The sequence below is a fragment of the Rhinopithecus roxellana genome, chromosome 17, assembly GCF_007565055.1.
Source record: "Rhinopithecus roxellana isolate Shanxi Qingling chromosome 17, ASM756505v1, whole genome shotgun sequence".
In the NCBI taxonomy this organism is placed as follows: Eukaryota; Metazoa; Chordata; class Mammalia; order Primates; family Cercopithecidae; genus Rhinopithecus; species Rhinopithecus roxellana.
In genome coordinates this window covers 10425895-10450351 of record NC_044565.1, presented here as the reverse complement: position 1 = coordinate 10450351, position 24457 = coordinate 10425895, and the positions used below count along the sequence as shown (strand labels likewise).

General features: G+C 44.6%; 1 protein-coding gene across 1 annotated transcript in view; it reads right to left on the bottom strand.

Moving 5' to 3' along the window:
- Positions 1-24457, bottom strand: part of TET3 (tet methylcytosine dioxygenase 3) — a 122934-nt gene that overhangs the window by 20882 nt on the left and 77595 nt on the right. Inside the window, 2 exon segments of the mRNA XM_030921153.1 lie at positions 6915-7008; positions 14853-14943. Of these exon segments, the coding sequence (XP_030777013.1) occupies positions 6915-7008; positions 14853-14943 (185 nt within the window).

The window sequence follows — 24457 nt, the reverse complement described above, 5'->3', positions numbered from 1 at the left end:
GTACGACATGGTATAGACAGACAACCAAGTATTACTCAGCCTTAAAGAGAAACAAAATTCTGATCCATGTTACAACATGGATGAACCCCAAAAACATGCTAAATGAAATAAGCCAGACACAAAAGGACACATAGTGTATGATTCCACTGACATGAGGCACCCAGAACAGTTCCACTCAGAGAGATAGAAAGTAGATTAGAGTTTACCAGGGCCTGGGAGAAGGGAGAATGGGGAACCATTGTTACCGGGTGCAGAGTTTCAGTATGGGATGTTGAAAAAGTTCTGGAAATAGACTATGCTGATGCTTGTACAACAACGTGAATGTACTTAATGCCACCAACCTGTACACTGAAAAATGGTTAACATGTTAGATTTTATTTCTACACACACACTTTTTTTTTTTTTTTAAAGAGTCAGGGTCTTACTATGTTGCCCAGGCTGGAGTGCAGTGGCATGATCATAGCTCACTGCAGCTTCGACCTCCTGGGCTTAAGCGATCCTCCCACTTCAGCCTTGTTGAGTACCTAGGATACAGACACATGCCACCATGCCCAGCTAACTTTGTAAAAATTTTTAAGAGACAGGGGGTCTCACTATGTTGCCCAGGCTGGTCTTGAACTGCTGGGGCTCATGTGATCCTCCTGCCTCAGCCTTCCAAAGTGCCAGGATTACAGACATAAGCCACTGCACCCAGCCTGTTTATACACTGTTACCACAATTTAAAAATGTACTACACCAAAAACCATTGAATTGTATGCTTCAAATGTGTGAACTGTATGGTATGAGCATTATATCTCAATAAAGCTACCTTTTTTATTTTTTAAGCGAGAGCCCTGGGCATCTACTGCTCTGCTGCTCAGGATCCAGGTCTGAGGTCTGGGTTCTCATTCACTCCCAAACACTGTCCTGGTTTATAAAAAGATGTCAGGGCCAAGAGGCCTGGGAGCTGGGAAAGCAGGTGGCTGAAAATTGCTAGAGAATGCCAGATAATTCTGTGGCCAGAGAAGATGCGGGGGCCTGTGGGCAGGGGAAGGATGAGGGTAGACTGGGAAGGGCTCCGAGTGTCAGGCTCAGGGGCAAGGCCTTGAGGTAGGGGCTCCAAGCAGGATGGTGAGCAGGGGTCTTACATAAAGAGTTTCATGCTGGCCGGGCGCGGTGGCTCAAGCCTGTAATCCCAGCACTTTGGGAGGCCGAGACGGGCGGATCATGAGGTCAGGAGATCGAGACCATCCTGGCTAACACGGTGAAACCCCGTCTCTACTAAAAAATACAAAAAACTAGCCGGGCGAGGTGGTGGCGCCTGTAGTCCCAGCTACTCGGGAGGCTGAGGCAGGAGAATGGCAGGAACCCGGGAGGCGGAGCTTGCAGTGAGCTGAGATCCGGCCACTGCACTCCAGCCTGGGTGACAGAGCAAGACTCCGTCTCAAAAAAAAAAAAAAAAAAAAAAAAGAGTTTCATGCTTTAGAAAGGGGGCGGGGCAGAAAATCGGGAGAAGGGCAAGATGGGGAGACCAGCTGGAACACCACTGACATAATGCAAGCAAAATGAATAAAGTCCTAACTATGGCAGGGGGTAAGGAAACAGGAGAAAGAATGGATTCCTGAGGCTGAGGGACAAGGAAACACCCTGAGTGACTTCCACACCTTGTGGCTCAGGAGACTGTGTGGGCATGGGTGTGGTTTACTGGCGAGTTAACTGGGAGCACCCTGAGGTTGAGGTACTTTAGAGCAGGAGTCTCTGACCCCCGGGGTGCGGACCTGTACTGACTGGGTCTGTGGCCTGTTACTAACTGGGCTGCACAGCAGGAGGTGAGCAGCAGGCGAGCATGCATTACTTGAGCTCCACCTCCTGTCAGAGCAGCAGCAGCATTAGATTCTCATAGGAGCACGAACCCTGTTGCGAACTGCGAATGTGAGAGACCTAGGTTGTGCACTCCTTATGAGAATCTAATGCCTGAATGGTCTTCCACGAAACCAGTCCCTGGTGCCAAAAAGGATGGGGACCACTGCCTTAGAGCACCTGAGTGGTCTCTAAGGATACCCCCCCTCTGAGTGGGTCTGGAGGTCAGGAGATGCTGGGTTGCAGATAGACCTGGTCACGAGTGGGTCCGTGCTGGGAGACCCTGAAAGGGGTAGCCAGGTAGGTAATACAAATGAGGAAGGTGGGCCGGATGCAAGACTAGTGGGTGGTGTGGATGGTGGCAAAGTGAAAAGCATCTGCCCATGAACAGGGGGAAACCCGGCCTTATTGCCATCAACTACCACGCGGGGGAATTCCAGCCCAGTGAGGCTTATTCTTCCAATTTTGCAAGAAAAAAATGGAAATCCAGATTTTACATAAAATCCCTCTCCAAAAACGTGAGTGCTCCATTTTTTTTTAAACTATGGTAAAATATACAATTTATCATTGTATCATTTCAAAGTACACAGTTTAGTGGCATTAAGTACATTCATATTGCTGTGCAACCATCACAACCACCCATCTCTAAAATTTTTTCATCTTGCAAAACAAACTCTGCTCATTAAGGAACTCTCCATTCTCCTCTCCTGAAACCACTGTTCTACTTTCTGCCTCTGTTTTTCTTTCTTTTCTTTTTTTGAGACTGAGTCTCACTCTGTGGCCCAGGCTGGAGTACAGTGGCACCATCTCAGCTCACTGAAACCTCTGCCTCCTGGGCTCAAGCGATTCTCCCCACTGTCTCCAGAGTAGCTGCGACTACAGGCGCGCACCACCATGCCTGGCTAATTTTTTGTATTTTTAGTAGAGATAGAGTCTCACCATGCTGGCCAGGTTGGTCTTGAACTCCTGACCTCAGGTGATCTGCCCGCTTGGTCTCCCTAAGTGCTGGGATTACAGGCGTGAGCCATTTTGCCCAGCCTACTTTCTGCCTCTGAATTTAACTGTTCTAGGTACCTCATGTAAGTGGAATCATACAGTATTTATCCTTTTATGACTTGCTTATTTCACTTAATGTAATGTCCTACCCATGCTGTAGCATGTGCCAGAATTTCCTTCAGACTCTGAAAGGATGCTCTGAACAAAACACATCTCTGGCCATGAATTCCTGCTCTGAGGCCCAGCAAGAATGGTGCTTCCCCACTAAAGCATTAATTATATCATTCTTTTGAAATGTGTATTTTGGATATCAGTAACACCTGAGCACAGTATTAAATCAGATACTGTGTAGAACTCCCTGTGTGATTGCCTGGATTCCTGCAGATTAGGCTGAGTACATCACAGGCATTGACACACATTTGTGGACAGTGATAAGGCCGTGGTCTCTGTGACTGGGGTTTGCGAGGCACTAAGGTCAACTTCTGCTCCTGGCCAGGAGGAACACAGCCAATCACACTCATGGGAGAGGCATTCAGAGCACACAAGTCACCCAACCAGTCATGGCTGTGACTGAGGCCATGCTATTCTGGCTTCCCAAATGGCAAACACGCAATGTCACTGGACACAAGCAGACAGCTATCTGTGGCCCATCCTCACAGGCCCGTGGGTCCACTAAAAAAACTAAGAAAACAGCGCAGAGGAGTTCCCTACCCACACCCCTATGAAGGAGCTTGGCAGGGTAACACACACAAAAATGTCCAAGTCAAAGGCTGACAGAGGCACAAAAACATCCATACCTGAGTAGAGCAACAGAGACGGCTCCAACTCAGCCACAGACTCCTCAACAGCTCATCCAGTTTCTGGGCAGAATTCCCTGAGCACCAGACCAAGAGTAACACAACCCCCAGCAGAACCCCAACCCTGTCTTCCCACAGCTCCCACCACGGTGCTTGGTTCTAACATCTGTGGCTTCCTAAGTCTGTTTCACTGTGTCCCTAATGAGCCTACAAATACCTGCCTTCTGACGTCTGTGACCTTTACACACCGGTACCGGCAGCATCTCTGGAGTTCTTTCCCAGAGCCCATCTTGCTGTACCAGGCGTTGCCTTTGGCATGCCTCTGTTGTTCTGAGCCTTCAGAGTGCAACCAGGGCACCCCTAGAATCTTCCACATTTTGTACAGGCCACCTTAAAATCACAGATGACCAGAGGGCTCTCTGGGCTGACCCACTGCTTCCTAGGTCATCCTATCAACACACATTTGCTGGGTACCCATGATGTGCCTTCACTGTGGCCCCAAATCCTGGCCAGTCAAGTGTAGAACATATGAGGCACACTGCTTTAAGCTGAAGGTATGGTTAGGGGCTAGGGAGAGGCTGAAATAGGCACAAATCCTGGTTGGAAAACAAAAGCCAGGCTCTGGACACGGGACCAGGCAGGGTGGGGACATGCACAGGATGCACTGGATGCCTGCACTCACCCGTGGCCACAGAACTGGCTCTGGGCTCCTGACACTACACTGCCACCAAGAATAATCCATCCTTCTAAGGATCTGTGGGTCACTTTCCCCACAGGGCAGGAAGAAGGAGCACCCAACCCCTCTCCAGCTTCCAAAGGAGGTGGAACTCTCTAAACCAAGCCCTCTTACCAAAAGACAGGGTATTTGGCAGCTCTGTAGCCAAAAGAAAACCCCAGAACTCCACCACACTAAAGGAGATGGCTAGGAAAAAAAAAAAAAAAAAAAGCTCTCAGCGCTGCCATTTTCTTGCCACTACAATAGTTCTGTGATTGACCACCCATTTGCTCCTCCCATAAAAAAATGGTATTTCCTCTCCTTTTCTCTTCATTCATCAGACATGGGAAGTCCCACCCTCTGCAAACACTGTCAGCACCTTCTATACTCACCCACCAGGGCTCAGTGACACCCACGAGCTGTTCCCTACTTGAATGTAACCTCCAGTTCACTGCGTCCCATGCGCCCTGCTCTGGGCATCCGTCCACAGATCCCAGAGCAATGGCATACTGAGGACCAAGTTCCTGCCCCTCCATCCTCCTGCCTTCCTCTCCTAGCCCCAGGAACTGGCCTTGCTCTCTAGGCAAACATGCTCTTCCCAGCCCTCAGCGGGGCCACAAGAGCCCTGGGCAGGGCTTATTGCTTTACCACTGTATCCGGGGTCTAGAAATGCATCTTCTTTTTTTTTTTTTTTTTTGAGACGGAGTCTTGCTCTGTTGCCCGGGCTGGAGTGCAGTGGCCGGATCTCAGCTCACTGCAAGCTCCGCCTCCTGGGTTCACGCCATTCTCCTGCCTCAGCCTCCCGAGTAGCTGGGACTACAGGCACCTGCCACCTCGCCCGGCTAGTTTTTTTGTATTTTTAGTAGAGACGGGGTTTCACCGTGTTAGCCAGGATGGTCTCGATCTCCTGATCTCGTGATCCGCCTGTCTCAGCCTCCCAAAGTGCTGGGATTACAGGCTTGAGCCACCGTGCCCGGCTAGAAATGCATCTTCTTTAATGCCACCCACAGGACCAGCTATTCTTTAAGGGGCCAACTTTCTTGAAGCTGGAAAAGTCTCCAACTCTACCTATGCTCCAAGATCTTCATTTTTATGTCCAAGACTTTGGAATTCCTCAATGACTGCATGAATTAGCAGGAGAAAGTGTCAGCTATCACTCTAGGGCTGATGATGTCTTTTTTCTGATGGGTTCTCTGGGGAGGTTACACCCCACCATGATGAGCCACATCAGACTTCTCACCGCAATGACCACCTCTCACGATGGTGGGGGCAGCCTGCTTCTTCACACTTATGAATACATGAAGTGATTCCAGATTCTTTGGTTGTACATAATTCTGCAATGCTGACTAAAAATTGCTAAAAATAGTAAACTTGGTAGTTCAAGTTCAGACGCCTTTTACTTTCACCAAACACAAAGACACAAAGGCACAGAGTGTATACCAGGTAAAAACAGGCACATATGTCTTATGTATGTTGTAGCATATGTCAGAATTTCCTACAACATGCACAGATGGACATACACTGACAGGGGTTATCTTACCCACCTCCCTCACAGCCAGCCATGGGTCTGTCCACCCAGCCCCTCTGCCTTTGCCCACACAATTCTCCTCACTGGGAATGCTTCCTCCCTCTCCTCAGCCTGACTAATAATGGGCCAGTATTTATGGCCCCCGGCACGCCCACCTCAGGAAACCTAGCCTGAGCATTCCTCCTCCTCTGAACCACAGCATCAAGTCTGCCTCTCAATGACCCCAGTCTCCACGACTTTATTTCATGTGTCTCTAGAGCACAAACAGGCTGAACACAGGGACTGAGCCCTCGTCTTCCACCCATACCCACTGCCCAGCATAGCACGAGGCTGAGCTTGCAGGCACCCGAAGAACCCGGCTGCTCCTCCTCAGCACTTGTTCTGCAGAGGCAGATGCTCTGCTATTTAAAGATCTCCCCATGGACTGGGAGGGCAAGGTCAGAAGGACTCTGTTTGGTGACTTAGGGTCTGAGTCACTGATGTTCTCCCTGTGGAGATATCTAGGCTGCCTGGTAGGAAACTGCTTAGAAGCAGGGCAGAGGCAAGACTGGCCCACAGTGCTGCCCGGAGCCCTGGCCTCTTCCCTCAGGTTGGATCTCAGCATGCCAGCCTTCAGGTTTGTCTCTGGCTTCCAAGCAGCAGACAAAAGCACTGGCAGCTCCAGGGCATATGGAAGGGGACGAGGAGTCTGACAGTTCATAGTGGGGTCCACCATCGGGTCATGACAGCATCTCCAGCTTCCTCTTTCCTACCCCTCCGGCCCTGAGCCACAGGGACAGGATGAGCTGAGTGTGAAGACTAACACAGTTCCAAGGCCGGCCCAAGACCCGGGGACTGGCATTTAAACAAGATGAGGACAAACGGCTGAGGCTGGGGGAAATGACCCTAACCCTGAGCCAGATTCCAGCTCTAAGGCTCCCCTGGACAGCCAACATGTTGTCTCCTACACACCCACCTGGCCCCCGCCCCTGCCCACTCAGCTACATGCAGCAAGGGGAACCAGGCACAGCCGTGGCTCGTGAGTGGGCTCGACACTCACCCACTTTGCAATGGGGCAGCCGCGGGAGCTCTTTCCCTCCTTCCCCGTGTAGATGACCTTCTCGATCCGGATGGCTTTCCCCTTCTCTCCATACCTGAAGAGGGAGACAGAAGCCACCATTAGCACAGCAGAACCCCAAAGGAGAACAACTTTTGGTTGGAAGGCAGCCTCAGTGTGCTTTTGTTTGAGTTTCTGGTTGCCGTTGGGGCAACAGAAAAGAAAGAGAAAGGTTTAAATGTTATTTGGTACCTAAAGGCTCTGGAGACACAGTGGCCACTTCCAGGCTTCCAGGTTCACCTGGCCCTTCTCTGCTCCTGCCCATCGGGGCCCCTCTGATCCAGGGCAGAAGGAGAGTCGAGCAGAATGTCCCTGATTGTTACCTCCTAACTCCAGAAGGGAACTGAAACCAAAGGCTAAACACGGGCATTTGTATCCAGCCGTTAGCTGAGTCACCCTGAGAGTTAGCTATTTGTAAATACAACAAATAAAATAAATGGGGGAACCCTTATTATTCTCTTTGAATAATCCCCAGCTGACATTTGACCATGATGATGACAAACAGCTGAGGCTGGGGAGAAGTGGCTCTACTAAGCCCAAACACCAGCTCTGAGGTTCTCTTGGACAGGAAACACATCTGGTTCCTGTACATGCCACCTGCCCTGGCCCCCATACACACTCAGGGCATCAGAACCCCAGCTCTCCAGGACCGTCTAACCAACCACACTATATTCAGAGATTGTGGAACTGCAGCCCCTGGAGTTGAACTGACTTATCCAAGGTCACACAACTACAAAGAGGCAGCAGTGGTCTAAGCACAGCCCTGGACGTCAGACAGACTGGGTGTGAGTGCCAGCCCTGCCATTTTCTTGCTATATAACTGTGGCCAAATTACTAAACTTCTCTAAGCCTCAGTTTTCTCATCTATAAAATGGAAATTAAAATGGTCCCCACCTCCTGGGCTTGGTAAAGATCAAACAATAGTCCACAGGGAGTATATTATTTAAAGTACTTTGAAGTTCCTGGCATGAGGGAAGAGTCCAATAAACAGTAATTATTTTTAATAATGTAAAAAATCTTACAGAATCTTATTTTTAACAGTTTTTTAGTTTCAGGTGCAATGTCATGTCACCTGTAGATAATGCAGATAATGGTCATTTGCCACCTACTCCTTTCTATTCTTTATATCTCTAGCCTGACTCTTGTCTCTCTGAGATGGCCAGGTGCTTTTTTTTTTTTTTTTTTTGAGACGGAGTCTCACTCTGTCACCCAGGCTGGGTGCAATATAGGCTGGAATGCAGTGGTGCGATCTCAGCTCACTGCAACCTCTGCCTCCCAGGTTCAAGCAATTATCTGCCTCAGTCTCCCAAGTAGCTGGGATTATAGGCGCCCGCCACCATGTCCAGGTAATTTTTGTATTTTTAATAGAGACGGGGTTTCACCATGTTGGCCAGGCTGGTCTTGAACTCCTGACCTCATGATCCACCCGCCTTGGCCTCCCAAAGTGCTGGGATTGCAGGTGTGAGCCACGCATGCCAGGCCTGGCCAGGTTTCTGAAGGGCTTGCAGGCATCTCTGCTTACTTCCCGACTTTAACTGAAAATGTTTCCAACAATTCATCACTGAGCATGAAACTGGCTAACTTTGGGAAAGAGACAGATATGAAGGGTGCTACTAAGAGTCTCCTGTCCTAAGGATTTTAAGAATTATTTTTATAAAATATATATTTTTTTGAGACGGAGTCTGGCTCTGTCGCCCAGGCTGGAGTGCAGTAGTGCAACCTCGGCTCACTGCAAGCTCCGCCTCCCAGGTTTACGCCATTCTCCTGCCTCAGCCTCCTGAGTAGCTGGGACTACAGGCGCCCGCCACCACGCCAGGCTAGTTTTTTTTTTTCGTATTTTTTAGTAGAGACGGGGTGTCATCGTGTTAGCCAGGATGGTCTCGATCTCCTGACCTCGTGATCCGCCTGTCTTGGCCTCCCAAAGTGCTGGGATTACAGGCTTCAGCCACCGCACCCGGCCTATAAAATGTATTTTTAACATATAAGGAGACAGATGATTAAACGTTTTTTATTTGATCAATTAACAGCATACTATTTTAACAGCTTGTCTGAATCTAACTATCCTTGTATTTTTGTAATAAATTCAATTTGATCACAACATGTTATTTTAATATACTATTTCATAGAGCATTAACGTTATCATAACTTCTACAGTTCAGAATACACATATTCTTTATTTTATCCACTCCACTTCTAGGAATCTCCACCCCAGAAATAACTGTACAAATGCACCAAGCTTTAGGAACAAGATAATTCACTGTCTCATCAACAACAGAAAAATGAAACAACTTATATGTCTACCATGAGACTGGTTAAATACATTATAATAAATCTCACAAAAAACCCATCAATTTTCATGCAATGAAAAACCATGTCCCATCAAAAATGATTAGGTAGAATTGTATGTACTGACATGGAAAGAAATTAAGTGGGGGAAAAAGCAAGCTACAGATAGTGGGTATATTATAATGGACTACATTTGGTTTAAAACTTCTCTATATACATATTTAATACATTTATATCTGTATATATACAGATATCTTTGTAAATGCTTAGAAAATATTGAAAAATAACATCAAACTTTAGAGCTTCACTTATTCTTTAGACTTTTAAAGCCTTGTTTCATTTTTGTAATTGAAAAAGAGAACAGAGTTTATAATTTTTTTAAATTAACTAATTAATGTTTTCAAACAAGCTCTTGTTAGCCCACACAGATTTTTTTAAAATGCTGATCTAAGGTTCCTCTGAGTTCCATGTTCTCTATTTCACTCAAGATCTTAGCAAAAGGATGAAAAGTGTTTCTGATAATTACAACATTAAAATTCTAAGGCTCTGTTAGTCTCTTATAGAAAGTGTTTGGAGACAGGACTCAGGAGTTTATATTGTGTGGTCTGGATGAAGAGTTAAAGAACACATAATGCTGCTTTTGTCTGGTTCCTGGACAACTTTCATTTCAACAAGCATTTATCAGGAAGCCACCCATAACGGCAGGGCCTGGGGCCCTGGTGTGTCCTGGAGATCTCTGTCGGGAGAACAGCCTGAGGTGACCACACTCCTCTCGCTGAGACGGAAGCACTATCGCGTTCCTCGCAGGAGGGTGAGCTGAGGACACTGCCACCGCTTTCCAACCAGGTCCTTCCCCACCATCCCGCCCCTGTGAGAAATGTGTCCTGCAGTGAACCTCGCATTAGACAAATAAAAGGGCCAAGCACTGTCTGATCAGCTAGACTTAAAACAACAACAACAACAACAACAAACAAAACAGAACTGCCTGTCTCTTTGTGTTTAAAGACAGCCAATCAACTCTCACTTTAGCTCTTTCTTCTTAAGTGTCTCACTTTTTGGCCTATCATGAAGAGGCCCTTCTAGTATTCAGATTAACTATCAGACCCTCAACTAAGTCTGCATAGATAGCCTGAAATCTTATTCTAAAGGATAACTAATCATCCAAGCCAATCATCTTATTCTAAAGGATAACTGGCTCTCCAAGGGTGGTCCCAGAGCCAGCAGCATCAGCATCCCCTAGAAATTTGGTAGGAATGGAACACAGATTCTCAGGTCCCATCCCAGACCTGCTGGGTCAGAAACTCAGGTGGGGCCCTGTCATCTGTGTTTTAACAAACCCTCTAGAGACTCTGAGGCCCACTGAAGTCTGACAACCACTGCTCTGAGGCTTTGCCTGTTCAGGATTGTCTCTATCACACAGTAACAAGACCAGTTTCCCCAAATCTCAGAGAACCTGCTAGCACAGGTTCTTTGTTTCTAGCACAAGCTTTTAACGAACTCCTAGGCTGCAGAGAATCTCCTTCCCAGACAGAACACACAAGGCTCTGTGCTGTCCACCAGTCTCAGATACAGGTTTGACAACTGACTCCAATTATCTATGAAGATAAGGACCTGGGTACCCACAAGGTATGAAGCTCATAAATAAGTTGGGAAATTTTAGGATCTGCTTTCAACCTTCCCCTCCTTTCTCCAAATCTTTACTGGAAAAGCTAACAGAACCAGGTTTTCCTGATTTCAGTTTATTTCCCCTCCCTGCCTTCAGCCAACTCCTGACAGCAGAGCAGTCCTGAAGAGAAAGGGTTGAGGAACAGTCTAGGAAAAGAGGCGGCCTAGACCTGCCATTCACAAACTATACCCACCATTCACAAACTAGATCCCTACCCAGGGGATTTGCATCAATCACTCACTACTCCCCTTGTTCCAGAAAGGATCTTATGAAGATATCTACAAGATAAAACTAACAAGTGATGAAATCAGAGTAAAGGGCAAAAAAAAAAAAAAAAGGTACGCTGGTATACAAAATACAAACAGTGGGATTTTGTGTCTATTTCTGAGAGATAAGCCTAGAATATCTTGTTATATGAGAAATCCGAAAAAGGCTTGTTAGGGTCATGTCAAAAACAAAACAAAATAAAACAAACAAACAAAAAAACCCAGAGGAATGAACCTGAATAGGTTCTATGGGCCAAAGATGAGAAATTACCTTCCTCCTGATGGGGTACACAAATCTGGCTCCAAGTTTACTAGCAGGCAACATAAAGATGGAACTGCAATCTGTTACATGATTTGCAAGGTCCTTAAGATAAAAATAAACCAGTTGCTAAGGAAAAACACAAGTATTCCTGGTCTTGAGAGGAATTCCTCCCTTGGATCAGTTTCTGAAGAATCTACAGCTGGCTGTTATTTTTAAAGCAATCGGCGGTGGGGGGAGGGGGGGAAGACATATTTCAACCTTATCTTACCAAATTTCAAAGATCTCTTGATCCTTGTTTCAAAATACTTTTCTATAATGAAAAGTTGTTTAAGAGAGCTGCCTGGGCCGGGCGCGGTGGCTCAAGCCTATAATCCCAGCACTTTGGGAGGCCGAGATGGGCGGATCACGAGGTCAGGAGATCGAGACCATCCTGGCTAACACGATGACACCCCGTCTCTACTAAAAAATACAAAAAACTAGCCGGGCGAGGTGGCGGGCGCCTGTAGTCCCAGCTACTCGGGAGGCTGAGGCAGGAGAATGGCGTAAACCTGGGAGGCAGAGCTTGCAGTGAGCTGAGATCCGGCCACTGCACTCCAGCCTGGGCGACAGAGCGAGACTCCATCTCAAAAAAAAAAAAAAAAAAAAAAAAAAGAGAGCTGCCTGGAAATCTTATAAAATTGTTACCCCAAAATGCCCCAGAACAAAAAACCTGCCCCAGATCAAACTTGTACATTTGACTCCCCTGCAGCAAATGATAGTGTCAGGATTCCTTACAAAAATCACTGGCCCAGAAGCTGCCTGGTCTAATCTGCAAACTACAACACACAGGGATGTGAGCACATGCAGGCAAGCATGACAACACTTACACAGCTTCAAATCTGTCTTATGCTCATGGACTCAGAAGTGCCCTCATACCAGGCTAGAATTTACAGATTGGTGAAAATAAATGTTCCCAGATCGTCTAGGAAATTAAGAGTTATGACTGTAGATCACTGTCCTCCATGTATCTTACCTTTCATTTATTCAGAGAAGCTGTTATAGTCATTCAGTTCAAAATCATGTTCTGTGCTACACAGACAAGAGTATCTGGCTCCTTGCCAGGCACAGTGGCTCACGCCTGTAATCCCAGCACTTTGGGAGGTCAAGGCGGGCAGATCACCTATGGTCAGGAGTTCAAGACCAGCCTGGCCAACATGGGGAAACCCCGTCTCTACTAAAAATACAAAAATTAGCCGGGAGTGGTGGCACATACCTGTAGTCTCAGCTACTCGGGAGGCTGAAACAGGAAAATTGCTTGAAACTGGGAGGTGGAAGTTGCAGTGAGCCGAGACCACACCACTGTACTCTAGACTGGAGGACAGAGCAGATTCCACGTCAAAAATAAAATAAAAAATAAAAAGTATTTGGCTCCCATGGTCAGACAAAATCTGGTTCCCGAATCTGCAGCAACTCTAAGCCACGCAGCTTTTCACGTATTTGTATGTATATGTATGCGCAAGCATATGTTTATGTCTACATCATCTTAGCTTTTATTATAAAATACTAACGCGGCCGGGCGCAGTGGCTCATGCCTGTAATCCCAGCACTTTGGGAGGCCGAGGCGGGTGGATCATGAAGTCAGGAGATCAAGACCATCCTGGCTAACACGGTGAAACCCCGTCTCTACTAAAAATACAAAAAATTAGCCGGGCGTAGTGGCGGGCGCCTGTAGTCCCAGCTATTCAGGAGGCTGAGGCAGGAGAATGGCGTAAACCCGGGAGGCGGAGCTTGCAGTGAGCTGAGATTGCGTCACTGCACTCCAGCCTGGGCTACAGCATGACTCCATCTCAAAAACAAAACAAAACAAAAACTAATGCTTGTTTGAAAAAATGCAATTAGTGCATTTGTCTGTGAGGTAGTTAATGACTTTCTACCTTTTCTGTAGTACTCATGACAAGCACTAAGTCTTTCCACACATCAATTCAGTTTATCCTCACGACACTCCTACAGTCTAAGTATTTTTATCTTTTTTTTTTTTTTTTTTTTTTGAGACGGAGTCTCGCTCTGTCGCCCGGGCTGGAATGCAGTGGCCGGATCTCAGCTCACTGCAAGCTCTGCCTCCCGGGTTTACGCCATTCTCCTGCCTCAGCCTCCCGAGTAGCTGGGACTACAGGCGCCTGCCACCTCGCCCGGCTCGTTTTTTTTGTTTTTTTGTTTTTTTTTTTTTTAGTAGAGACGGGGTTTCACTGTTAACCAGGATGGTCTCGATCTCCTGACCTCGTGATCCGCCCGTCTCGGCCTCCCAAAGTGCTGGGATTACAGGCTTGAGCCACCGCGCCCTGCCCTAAGTATTTTTATCATCATCTCTATTTTGCAGATAAGAAAACTGAGTCACAGAAGAGCAGAACAACTTGCTAGGGACTCAGCAGTGAGTGGCAGGGCCAGGACTGGGCCTCAGTCTGGCTCAAGTCCCTGCTCTCAGCCCCGGAGCCACAGACTGGAACTCAGAGTTTACTAACTGCTGTGGACATGCACATGGGTTTCCAAGTCTCCATCTACATGCACTGCTCAAAAACCACAACTAGTAAACAGAAACCCTAGAGTCCTGAATTTGAATTGGGAGTGTCAGTATAAACTCATGATGTATGTAATCACTAAGCAATAATAAAAATGAAAAATCCACAGATTCAACATAGCTCTTTCTACTTAAGCAGCCTAAAAACAATGAACAATCCCGTGTAGTCATGAGTGCCCCTAGCAGGCAGAGTCTGTTTTCTAAATACTTTTTCCTCCAATAAAAAGAACCGGGACTTCTTGGATAAATGTACAACGTGAACCCAGGATATCTTGTCCTATGACAAATCAAGAAAGTTATGAAAGACTCCTATGATCCTGTCCAAAGGATTTAGGGAACAACCTGAGTAGGTTCCCACTGGCCAGGAGTGAGACATTACATTCCTCTTAGGGGAGGTAAAAAATTCTACCTATGAGGCAGTTTTGGAAAAAAAGGAAAAACAACCTGATCCCAATCAGGGCTTTTGGTCTAACTACCAATTTACAGGACATAGAGGCATGCTAAACATTTTTAATGACACCACAATACCACGGGAAAGCTATCAGCAAAATTCAGACTGTAGGAAACTAACTCTACAGGACATAGAGCCATATAACCATGTTTCTTCAATAAAAACATTTCAAGACAGAGAGAAGCAGGGGTACATGAATTGGGCAGACCTACAGAATGAAAGAAACCCAGAAACAATGGAAGTGAGGATCCCACAGTCAGCCTTCCATAACCCAGTTATCAGAGCTTCCTTTCTGTATGCTTTCTACTACAAGGCAATGAAAAATGAGAGGTGCTTAATATCCACGTTCCATTAACAGCACACCCGTTTCTCCTTGGACATCTGTGTATCACTTACCGCTCCTCCATGAGTTCCCGGATAGAGGCGACTGTGGGGCCAGATCCCAGGTGAGTATAATATGGACCTTCATCTTTCTCCACTATTTGTTCTGCAGAAACACAAAGAGTAAACATTTTTGGAATATTAATTAGTCAATATTAATTTAGAAAGGCAAACCACCAACAGGAAAGTTAATAGGCATGCTAGAAAACAGGAAACCCACATGCTTATGAACATGTGAAAAGGTGTTCAACTCCAGTAGAAATCAGGAAATACACATTAAAATCACAATAAAACACCATCACACATGGACCAAATTGGCAAAAATTTAAAACTCTGATAAAACCAAGTGCTGTCTGTGATCCAAGCACTTTGGGATTCCGCCTACCATTATCCAATAAAGCTAAAGAGTTGCATTCTGCATGACCCAGTAATTCCATTTCCAGACACACCCTCAAGACCAGGGGTCAGTAAGCTACTCTCCTCCAGTGAGCCACCGCACCCGGCCAAAAACATTTTGTTACGTGACAGAAGCCCTCCTGGGTAAATACCCAATCAAACTGAAGACAGAGGCTCAAACAGATACTTGTATGCCAATGTTCAGAGCAGCATTTATTCACCACAACTAAAAGGTGAAAACAACATAACCATCCATCAGCTGGTGGTTGGATACATAAAATGTGTATGTCCATATGACGGAATATTAGCCAAAAAAGGAATGAAGTTTTGATACATGCTATTACCATGGTTGAACCTTAAGAACATTAGGCCAAGTAAAATAAACCAGACACAAAGGACAAATACTGTAGGATTTCACTGATATGAGTTATCTAGAAGAGGCAGATTCCTGGAGACAAAAGGTAGATGAGAGGTTTGCAGGGGCTGGGAGGAGCAGGAAATGAGGGGTTACTGCTTAATGGGACAGAGTTTCTGTTTAGGCTGATGAAGTTTTGGAAACAGATAGTGGTGACAGTTGCACAATATTGTGAATGTAATTAATGCCACTAAACTGTACACACAAACATGATCAAAATGGCAAATTTAAGTTATACATACTTTACCACAATTTAAATAAAAGAAGTTCTGATACATGCTACAATATGGATGAACCTTGAAAACATTTTTTTTTTTTTTTTTTTGAGATGGAGTTTTGCTCTTGTTGGGGTGCAATGGCATGATCTCGGCTCACTGCAACCTCCGCCTCCCAGGTTCAAGTGATTCTCATGCCTCAGCCTCCCAAGTAGCTGGGATTACAGGCATGTGCCACCACACCTGGCTAATTTTGTATTTTTAGTAGAGACGGGGGTTTCACCATGTTGGCCAGGCTGGTCTTGAACTCCTGACCTCAGGTGATCCACTCACCTCGGCCTCCCAAAGTGCTGGGATTACAGGTATAAGCCACTGTGCCCCACCAAAAACATTTTGTTAAGTGAAAGAAGCCAGATACAAAACAGGTCACACATTGTATGCTTCCATTCATATGAAATAACTCAGAATAGGTAAATCTATAGAAACAAAAAAGCAAATTGGTGGTTGCTGCCAGAGGCTGGGGGCTGGGGGTGTGTGGGTAGGAATGAGGAGTAACTGCCTAATGGGTACAGTTTTTCTTTTTTTTGGAAAAATTTTAAATATTTTAAAATATGAAAATATTTTAAAACTGGAGGGAGATGTGGTTGTACAATATTGTGAATGTACTAAATGCCAATGAATTGTTCACTTTAAGATGGTTAATTTTATGTGAAGCTCAACTCAACTCGTAAAAAGGAACAAACCATTCATGTAACAACATGGATGAATTTTAAATGAGTTTTTCTAAGTGAAAGAAAATAGACCCAAAAGGCTTCATAGTAGCTGCTTTGGAAAACAGTGATTTGGCTGGATATTAGGAGGCTAAAAACCAAAAAACTCTATACACAGTGTGCACCTACTGTACTACAGCTGGCAAGTTTGCTTCATATCTAAGATATGACAATTACATGTAATAGAGTATCCTACACTGGGTCCTATGACAGAAATAGGACCACTGGTGGAAAAACTGATGAAATCCAAAAAGTCTGTAGTTAACAGTATTGTACCAACATTAATTTCTTCATTTTAAATATACCATAATTACATAAGACATTTACAAGCAAGAGAAGGTATATAAAGTATACACAGGAACTCTCTGCACTAACTTCGTAACTCTCCCATAAATGTAAAATTATTTCAAAATAAAGTATTTAAAAAGTAAAAGAAAAAGACAGTGAGCCATAATTTGCTGATCCTTAGGAGAAATCATAGTCACACACATTAAATCCCACATACAAAGATTTTCACATCAACACAGTTTGCAAGAGTCAAAGCTGTAGACAGCCTGCTGTGGACTGAATGTCTGCGTCCCTCCCAAATTTGTATGTTGAAGCCTAATCCCCAACGGGATAGCATTTGGAGGTAGGGCTTTGGGGAGGTAATTAGGTCAAGAGGGTGGCACCCTCCTGAATGGGACTAGTGTCCTTATAGGAAGGGATACCAGAGAGCTTGCTTCCCCTTCTCTCTCCCCTCCTGGCTATGTGAAGATATAGCGAGGAGGTGGCTGTCTACATGCTAGGAGGGGGCCCTCGACGGACACTAGACCTGCTGGTGCCTTGATCTTAGAATTTTCTGCCTCTAGAGCTGTGAGAAATCAATGTTCACTGTTTAAACCACCCAGGCTATGGGATTTTTTTTTCTTCTAGAGACAGGGTCTTACTCTGTTGCCCAGGCTGGATGGAGTGCAATAGCACGATCACAGCTCACTGCAGCTTCGACCTCCCAGGCTCAAGTGATCCTCCCACGTCAGCCTCCTGGGTAGCTGGGACTACAGGTGTGCACCACCATGCCTGGCAAATTTTTGTGTTTTTTGTAAAGACAGGGTTTTGCCATGTTGCCCAGGCTAGTCTCCAACTTCTGGGCTCAAGCGATCTGCCTGCCTCGGCCTCCCAAAGTGCTAGGAGTACAGGCTTGAGACACTGGGACTGGCTAGTATTCTTGCTAAAATAGTCCAAATAAAGACACAACCCGTAATTCAGCAACAGTGGAATGGATTTCTCTTGAAATGCAGTAGTCATATTATGGAATATATTCAGCAGTGAAAATCAGAAACCTGCAACAGCATGGTTGACTACAACAGCACCGTGAGTGAAAGCAGCACAACACAGATGATATGGTCTAGCTGTGTTCCCACCCAAATCTCATCTTGAATTGTAGCTCCCATAATTCTGTGTTGTGGGAGGGAGCCGGTGAGAGAGAACTGCATCATGGAGGCAGTTTCCCCCATACTGTTCTCATGGTAGTGAATAAGTCTCAGGAGATCTGAAGGTTTGATAAGCGGAAACCCCTTTCACTTGGCTCTCATTCTCATGTGCCTCTTACCATGATTGTGAGGCCTCCCCAGCCATGTGGAACTGTGAGTCCATTAAACCTCTTTTTCTTTATAAATTACCCAGTCTCAGGTACATCTTTATCAGCAATGCGAAAATGGACTAATACAGCACAATACAGTTAAGATTCCATTTAAATGATATTCAATAACAGACTCAAACTATACTAAGAGATCCATACATAGTGAGTAAAAACTACTAGGTTGAAATATGAAATTGCAGTCAATGATTTTTGACCTATCAAAAACGATAATTTTATATGGTTCAACTTAATACAAAGAAAAGCAAGGAAATTACTGTCACAAATGTGGGGAAAAGAAAGATCAGACTGTTACTGTGTCTATATAGAAAGAAGTAGACATAAGAGACTCCATTTTGTTCTGTATTTGAGATGCTGTTAATCTGTGACCCTACCCCCAACCTTGCCCTTGCAAGAGACGTGTGCTGTGGTGATTCAAGGTTTAACGTTTTTTGGGCTGTGCAGGGTGTGTTTTGGTAAACAAGTGCCTGAAGGCAGTATGCTTGTGAAAAGTCATCACCATTCTCTTAATCTCAAGTACCCAGGGACATGTACACTGCCAAAGGTCGCAGGGACCTCTGCCTAGGAAAGCTAGGTATTATTGTCCAAAGTTTCTCCCCATGTGATAGTCTGAAATACGGCCTCGTGGGAAGGGAAAGACCTGATCGTCCCCCTGCCTGACATCTGTGAAGCGTCTGTGCTGAGGAGGACTAGTATAAGAAGAAAGAAGGCCTCTTGGCAGTCGAGATAGAGAAAAGCATCTGTCTCCTGCCCGTCCCTGGGCAATGGAACATCTCGGTGTAAAACCCGATTCTATGTTCTGTTTACTGAGAAAGGAGAAAACCGCCTTAGGGCGAAAGGTGGGACGTGCTAGCGGCAACGCTGCTCTTTATGCACTAAAAAGGTTTATGGAGATGTTTACATATGCATATCAAGGCACAGCACTTTTCCTTAAACTTATGTCACAGAGATCTTTATTCATATGTCTTACTGCTGACCTTCTCCCTACGATGATCCTATTATCCTGCCACTTCCCTTTTTCTAAGATGGTAAAGATAATGATCAATAAATACTGAGGGAACTCAGAGACCGGTGCCGGCGTGGGTCCTCTGTATGCTGAGCGCCGGTCCCTTGGGCCCACTTTTTCTTTCTCTATACTTTGTCTCTGTGTCTCATTTCTTTTCTCAAGTCTCTTGTTCCACCTAACGAAAAACGCTCACGGGTGTGAAGGGGCAGGCCACCCCTTCAACAAAAGTTAAGAGAATGGTTACTTCTGGGGGATGGAAGAGGAATGTAGAAAGGCATACAGGTCTGGGCATAGTGGCTCACACCTGTAATCCCAGCACTTTAGGAGGCCGAGGGGAGTCCAGGAGTTTGAGACCAGGCTGGGCAACATAGTGAGACCCTGTCACTACAAACAAACAACAACAATAAAAACCTAGCCAGGCTTGTTGGTATGTGCCTATAGTCCCAACTACTTGGAAAGCTGAGGCAGGAGGATCACTTGATATCAGGAGTTCAAGGCTGCAGTGAGCTATGATCGCACCACTGCACTCCTGCCTGGATGACGGAGCAAGACCCTGCATCAAGGATCAAGGAAAAAAATAAATAAATAAGAAAGGGCATAGAGGTGACTCCTGGGGGACTAGAAGTGGCCTATTTCTTGATCCAGGTGGTGGTCACACAGGTTCATTTTACAAAATTTCATTAAGCTTTATATGAATGTTTTGGGTACTTTCCTATGTATACAAATCACAATTTTTTAAATGTAAAAAGTTAATTTCATACCTATTTTATCCAGATCATTATGCTCAGCTTTATGGGGCATACAAGATAGAATAATACCTGACTGTTGCCTTTTAAAAGTGTATGATCTAGCCAAGCAGACAAGACCCACACATAAGATACCTCATGGTACTTCCTATCAATAGGAAAAGATAAAACTTTCAATGCATAGTGTTAGGACAACTGGGGGAAAAAAGTTTGATCCATACTTAATATCTTATCATCCAAATCCATTCCAAATGGCTGAAAGATTAAAATACAAAAAAATTAAACTATACAATACGCACACTAGAAGGAAAAAAATGGAAGTTTTAAAAAATAATCATGAAGAAGGGTCTTTAAGTATGACATATATTCCGAAGCCACTCCCAAAAATAAGTAAATTAAACCTTGATAAATCAACTAAAGAAAAACTTAGTAATAACTACTGAAAGTCAAGCTGAAAGACAAACATCACACTGGGAAGAGAGATCTGGAACTGACATCAGTCAAAAGGCTAATTTCCTTAATATATCAAGAGCTACTACAACTAAATAAGGTCAACAACACAAGAGAAAAATGAAAAAAAGATACCAATGGTTCTCGAAAAATGCAAATGGCTCAAACACGCATAAAACTACAATGAGATGTCATTATCCCTGTTTCAGAGGTGTCCCTATCAAAAAGTCTGATAAGTCATTGTGTTGGTGAGGATATAGGCAGTATAAAGAATAATTTAGCAATACATTAAAATGACAAATGCATAATCTGTTTGAACTAGCAATTTCAAAGAATTTCAAATTCCTCAAAAAATTTATTTCTAGGAATTTGGTTATAATTGTATATGTAAAAAAGGACTTATGTAACGAGAATACTCACTATATCACTGTTTGTAATGGAAAAATATCAGAAATAACCTAAATGTCCATTATTATGGACTAGTTAAATGCATTACAGCATATCCATATAATGAAATATTGAGCAGTTGTCAAAAGGAATTAAGCAGCTTCAGATTTACTGACAGAAAATGACCTCCAAGATATTTTAAGTGGGAGAAAAAACAATTTCAGTACAGCTTGTATAAGATGCTACAGTTCGTTTACACACAATCACACATACATTTGTACATAACACACATGTACAAGCATAAAGGTATATACATATGTCATTATGAACTCTAAGAGCAACAGAGTAAAAGCAAGTTTATACTGAGTTCAGTTGCGTTCCAGTTTAAAAAAAAAAAAACACAAAAAAAACCAAAAACAGTTAGCCATGGAGTGTACAGCCAAGCAGATGACCTGATCGAAGTGGCTTGCCACTGACGTCATCTACTCATGGAGGCACCTCACCCCTCCCTACTGTCCTGGGTCAGGCTCTTGCCTCAATTATCACCATCGTCTCCTAACAGTTGGTCTGAGCCCTCCTAAGTCATCCTACCCAATACCACCAGTTATGTTCCCCAAACAGAAATTTGTTTACATCACTTTCCATTGATGATGCCACGCTGGACAGACGACACAATCCAAATTTCAGAACGTGGTCCACAAAGTCCCCACCATACCATCTCCACACACCTCCCTGCCTTGCAACCTGTCCCAGCCACCAGGGGCTCTGCTACACAACCACTTGGTACCCCACGTCCTTAAATATGTTTTCTCATGGACAACAGTGCCTTTCTGGATCTCTCCTTTTGGAAAAACTCATTTTTTTCCCTTTCTTTCCTTGCAGCTCCAGCTCCAAGAAAGGGCCTAGTTTAAATGCCACTTTTTCTGTGAAGCCCTATTGAACTTTCTTAGGCTGCTTTCCCTCTGGACTTCTAGAGTATCTTGTATACAATGTCAATTATCGAGGCATGTATATACACATTATATACTTGTTATGTAACTGTTAATGTGGCACAGAATAACAAATACAGATCTTGCAGACAGAAACCTGGGCAACCACAATGGTTACCTTCCCAACCTCTCTAATCCTCATGCCTCTATGCGTAAAATACACAAAGGGCTTAGCACAGTATTTGGCACATAATATAAGCTCAATAGGCAGCTATTGTCTAGGCTCCACCAAACAAATTATGTGACTGTGGGCAAATCACACAACCTTTGTGAGCCTCAACATAGTTAAAATAATGTTTTTACATAATAGGATTGTTGAAGATTAGATGAGATGCAAGGTACCAGTGCTTAAACATTTCATGAATGAGTATATTCAACTAAAGAGTTAGAAATGACTCATTCCAAATGGGCACTATTTTGAACCATAAAATGGAATTAGAGAAGGATGCATGTGAAGAGGTGGGGAGAGGAGAAGGCCAAGGGAGAGCAGGGGGAAGGGAGAGAAAGAGAATATGAGAATGTGGGTGCTGGAGGCAGTGGTCTGAACTCTTTATAGGTGCTAGGACACCACATGGTATACAGAAAATAGAACACAAGAATATGCCAGAACTTCTGGGCTTTGTTCCAGTTTCTATTGTCTGGAGAAAATTCAAAGTAACAAACTGACTGCAGGGTCTTATGCTGGGAACAGAAACATCATGTAGCTTTTGCTGATCATCTTCTGCCTAAGTCACAAAAACTCAAAACTTACATGGTTAAGGTCAGAGAAAGGAAATTTTCAAGGAGAAGGCACAAACTAAACCTTAGCAACTCCATCCCAATAGCTGGAAAACAAGATACGAAGATCTAAAACCAAGACAACCTAGAACTGGCTGGTCAGGTTTCTCTGGGAAGGCCACTAAAACACAAAGGGCAGAGAAAGCTCCAAGTGCCAAACAAAACCAAAGCCGCTTTCAGCAGTTTACAGGGCAACCCAAGGAGTCTCTTGAAAGCATTGTTTCTTTTACTTATGTCTCCTCCTGAGTATAAGTCTGTATAAGGGAGAAGATATTCTAGAAAAGAAATTTGACAACAAAGTTGCTGACTTACAACAAAGTTATAAAACTAGTATACATGTACAAATTATCCTCATATATGTTATATAAGGATATATATTATAGATATCATATTATCTTCTGTGCACGCATACGTGTAGCATATATACACACTACCACCATCAATTTCTTGTTACGTAAATGTCTCATTTTCATATGGTTTTCATTTTATATAGTGAATAAATGTTATGTATGGTACTTAAAGGATCCTGAGCTAGGAACTAAGATTAAGTATCTTATTAAGTATAAGATAAAGCAGATATAAGTATAAAAATCAAAGAAGGAAAACCTATGTACTGTTAAATCTGAATTATAAATATCAGGCCCTGTCCACTTGAGAAACACAAAAGCAATGACATTATAGTAGCTGTAAGTACTCCTAGCTCTCTGGTTTTGATTTTTAAACACCATTATCCTTTAAAAGGAAACAGGTGGGCTGGGCGTGGTGGCTCACGCCTGAAATCCCAGCACTTTGGGAGGCCAAGGCAGGCGGATCACTAGGTCAGGAGATCGAGACCATCTTGGCTAACACGGTGAAACCCATCTTTACTAAAAACACAAAAAATTAGCAGGTGTAGTGGCAGGCACCTGTAGTCCCAGCTACTCAGGAGGCTGAGGCAGGAGAATCACTTGAACCTGGGAGGTGGAGGCTGCAGTGAGCTGAGATCGTGCCACTGCACTCCAGCCTGGTGACACAGCGAGGCTCCATCAGGAAAGGAAAGGGAAAGGGAGGGAGGGAGGGAGGAAGGAAGTAGAGAAAGAGAGAGAGAGAGAAGAGAAGAGAAGAGAAGAGAAGAGAAGAGAAGAGAAGAGAAGAGAAGAGAAGAGAAGAGAAGAGAAGAGAAGGGAAGAGAAGAGGCCGGCCGTGGTGGCTCATGCCTGTAATCCCAGCATTTTGGGAGGCCAAGGCAGGGGGATCACAAGGTCAGGAGATCGAGACCATCCTGGCCAATATGGTGAAACCCCGTCTCTACTAAAAGCACACACACACACACACACACACACACACACACACACACACACACACACACACAAAACATTAGCCAGGCTTGGTGGTGCGTGCCTGTAATCCCAGCTACTCAGGAGGCCGAGGCAGGGAGATTGCTTGAACCCGGGAGGCGGGGACTGCAGTGAGCTGAGATCGCACCACTGCACTCCAGCCTGGCAAAAGAGCAAGACTCTGTCTCAAAAAAAAAAAAAAGAAAGAAAAAGAAAGAGAGGAAAAAAAAGAAAGAGAAGGAAAGAAAGAGAGGAGGAAGGGAAGGGAAGGGAAGGGAAAGGAAGGGGAAGCGGAAGGGGAAGTGGAAGGGGAAATGGAAGGGGAAGCGGAAGGGGAAGGGAAGGAAGGAAGGGAAGGAAGGAAGGAAAGGAAGGAAGGAAAGGGAGGAAAGAAAGGAAAGGGAGGAAAGGAAAGGAAAGGGAAAAGGAAAAGGAAAGAGAAGTCAGGTGACCAAGCCAAAAAAAAAAAAGAAACCAGGTGGCCTTGGAGAAATGGTTAATTCAAGGTCTGAGG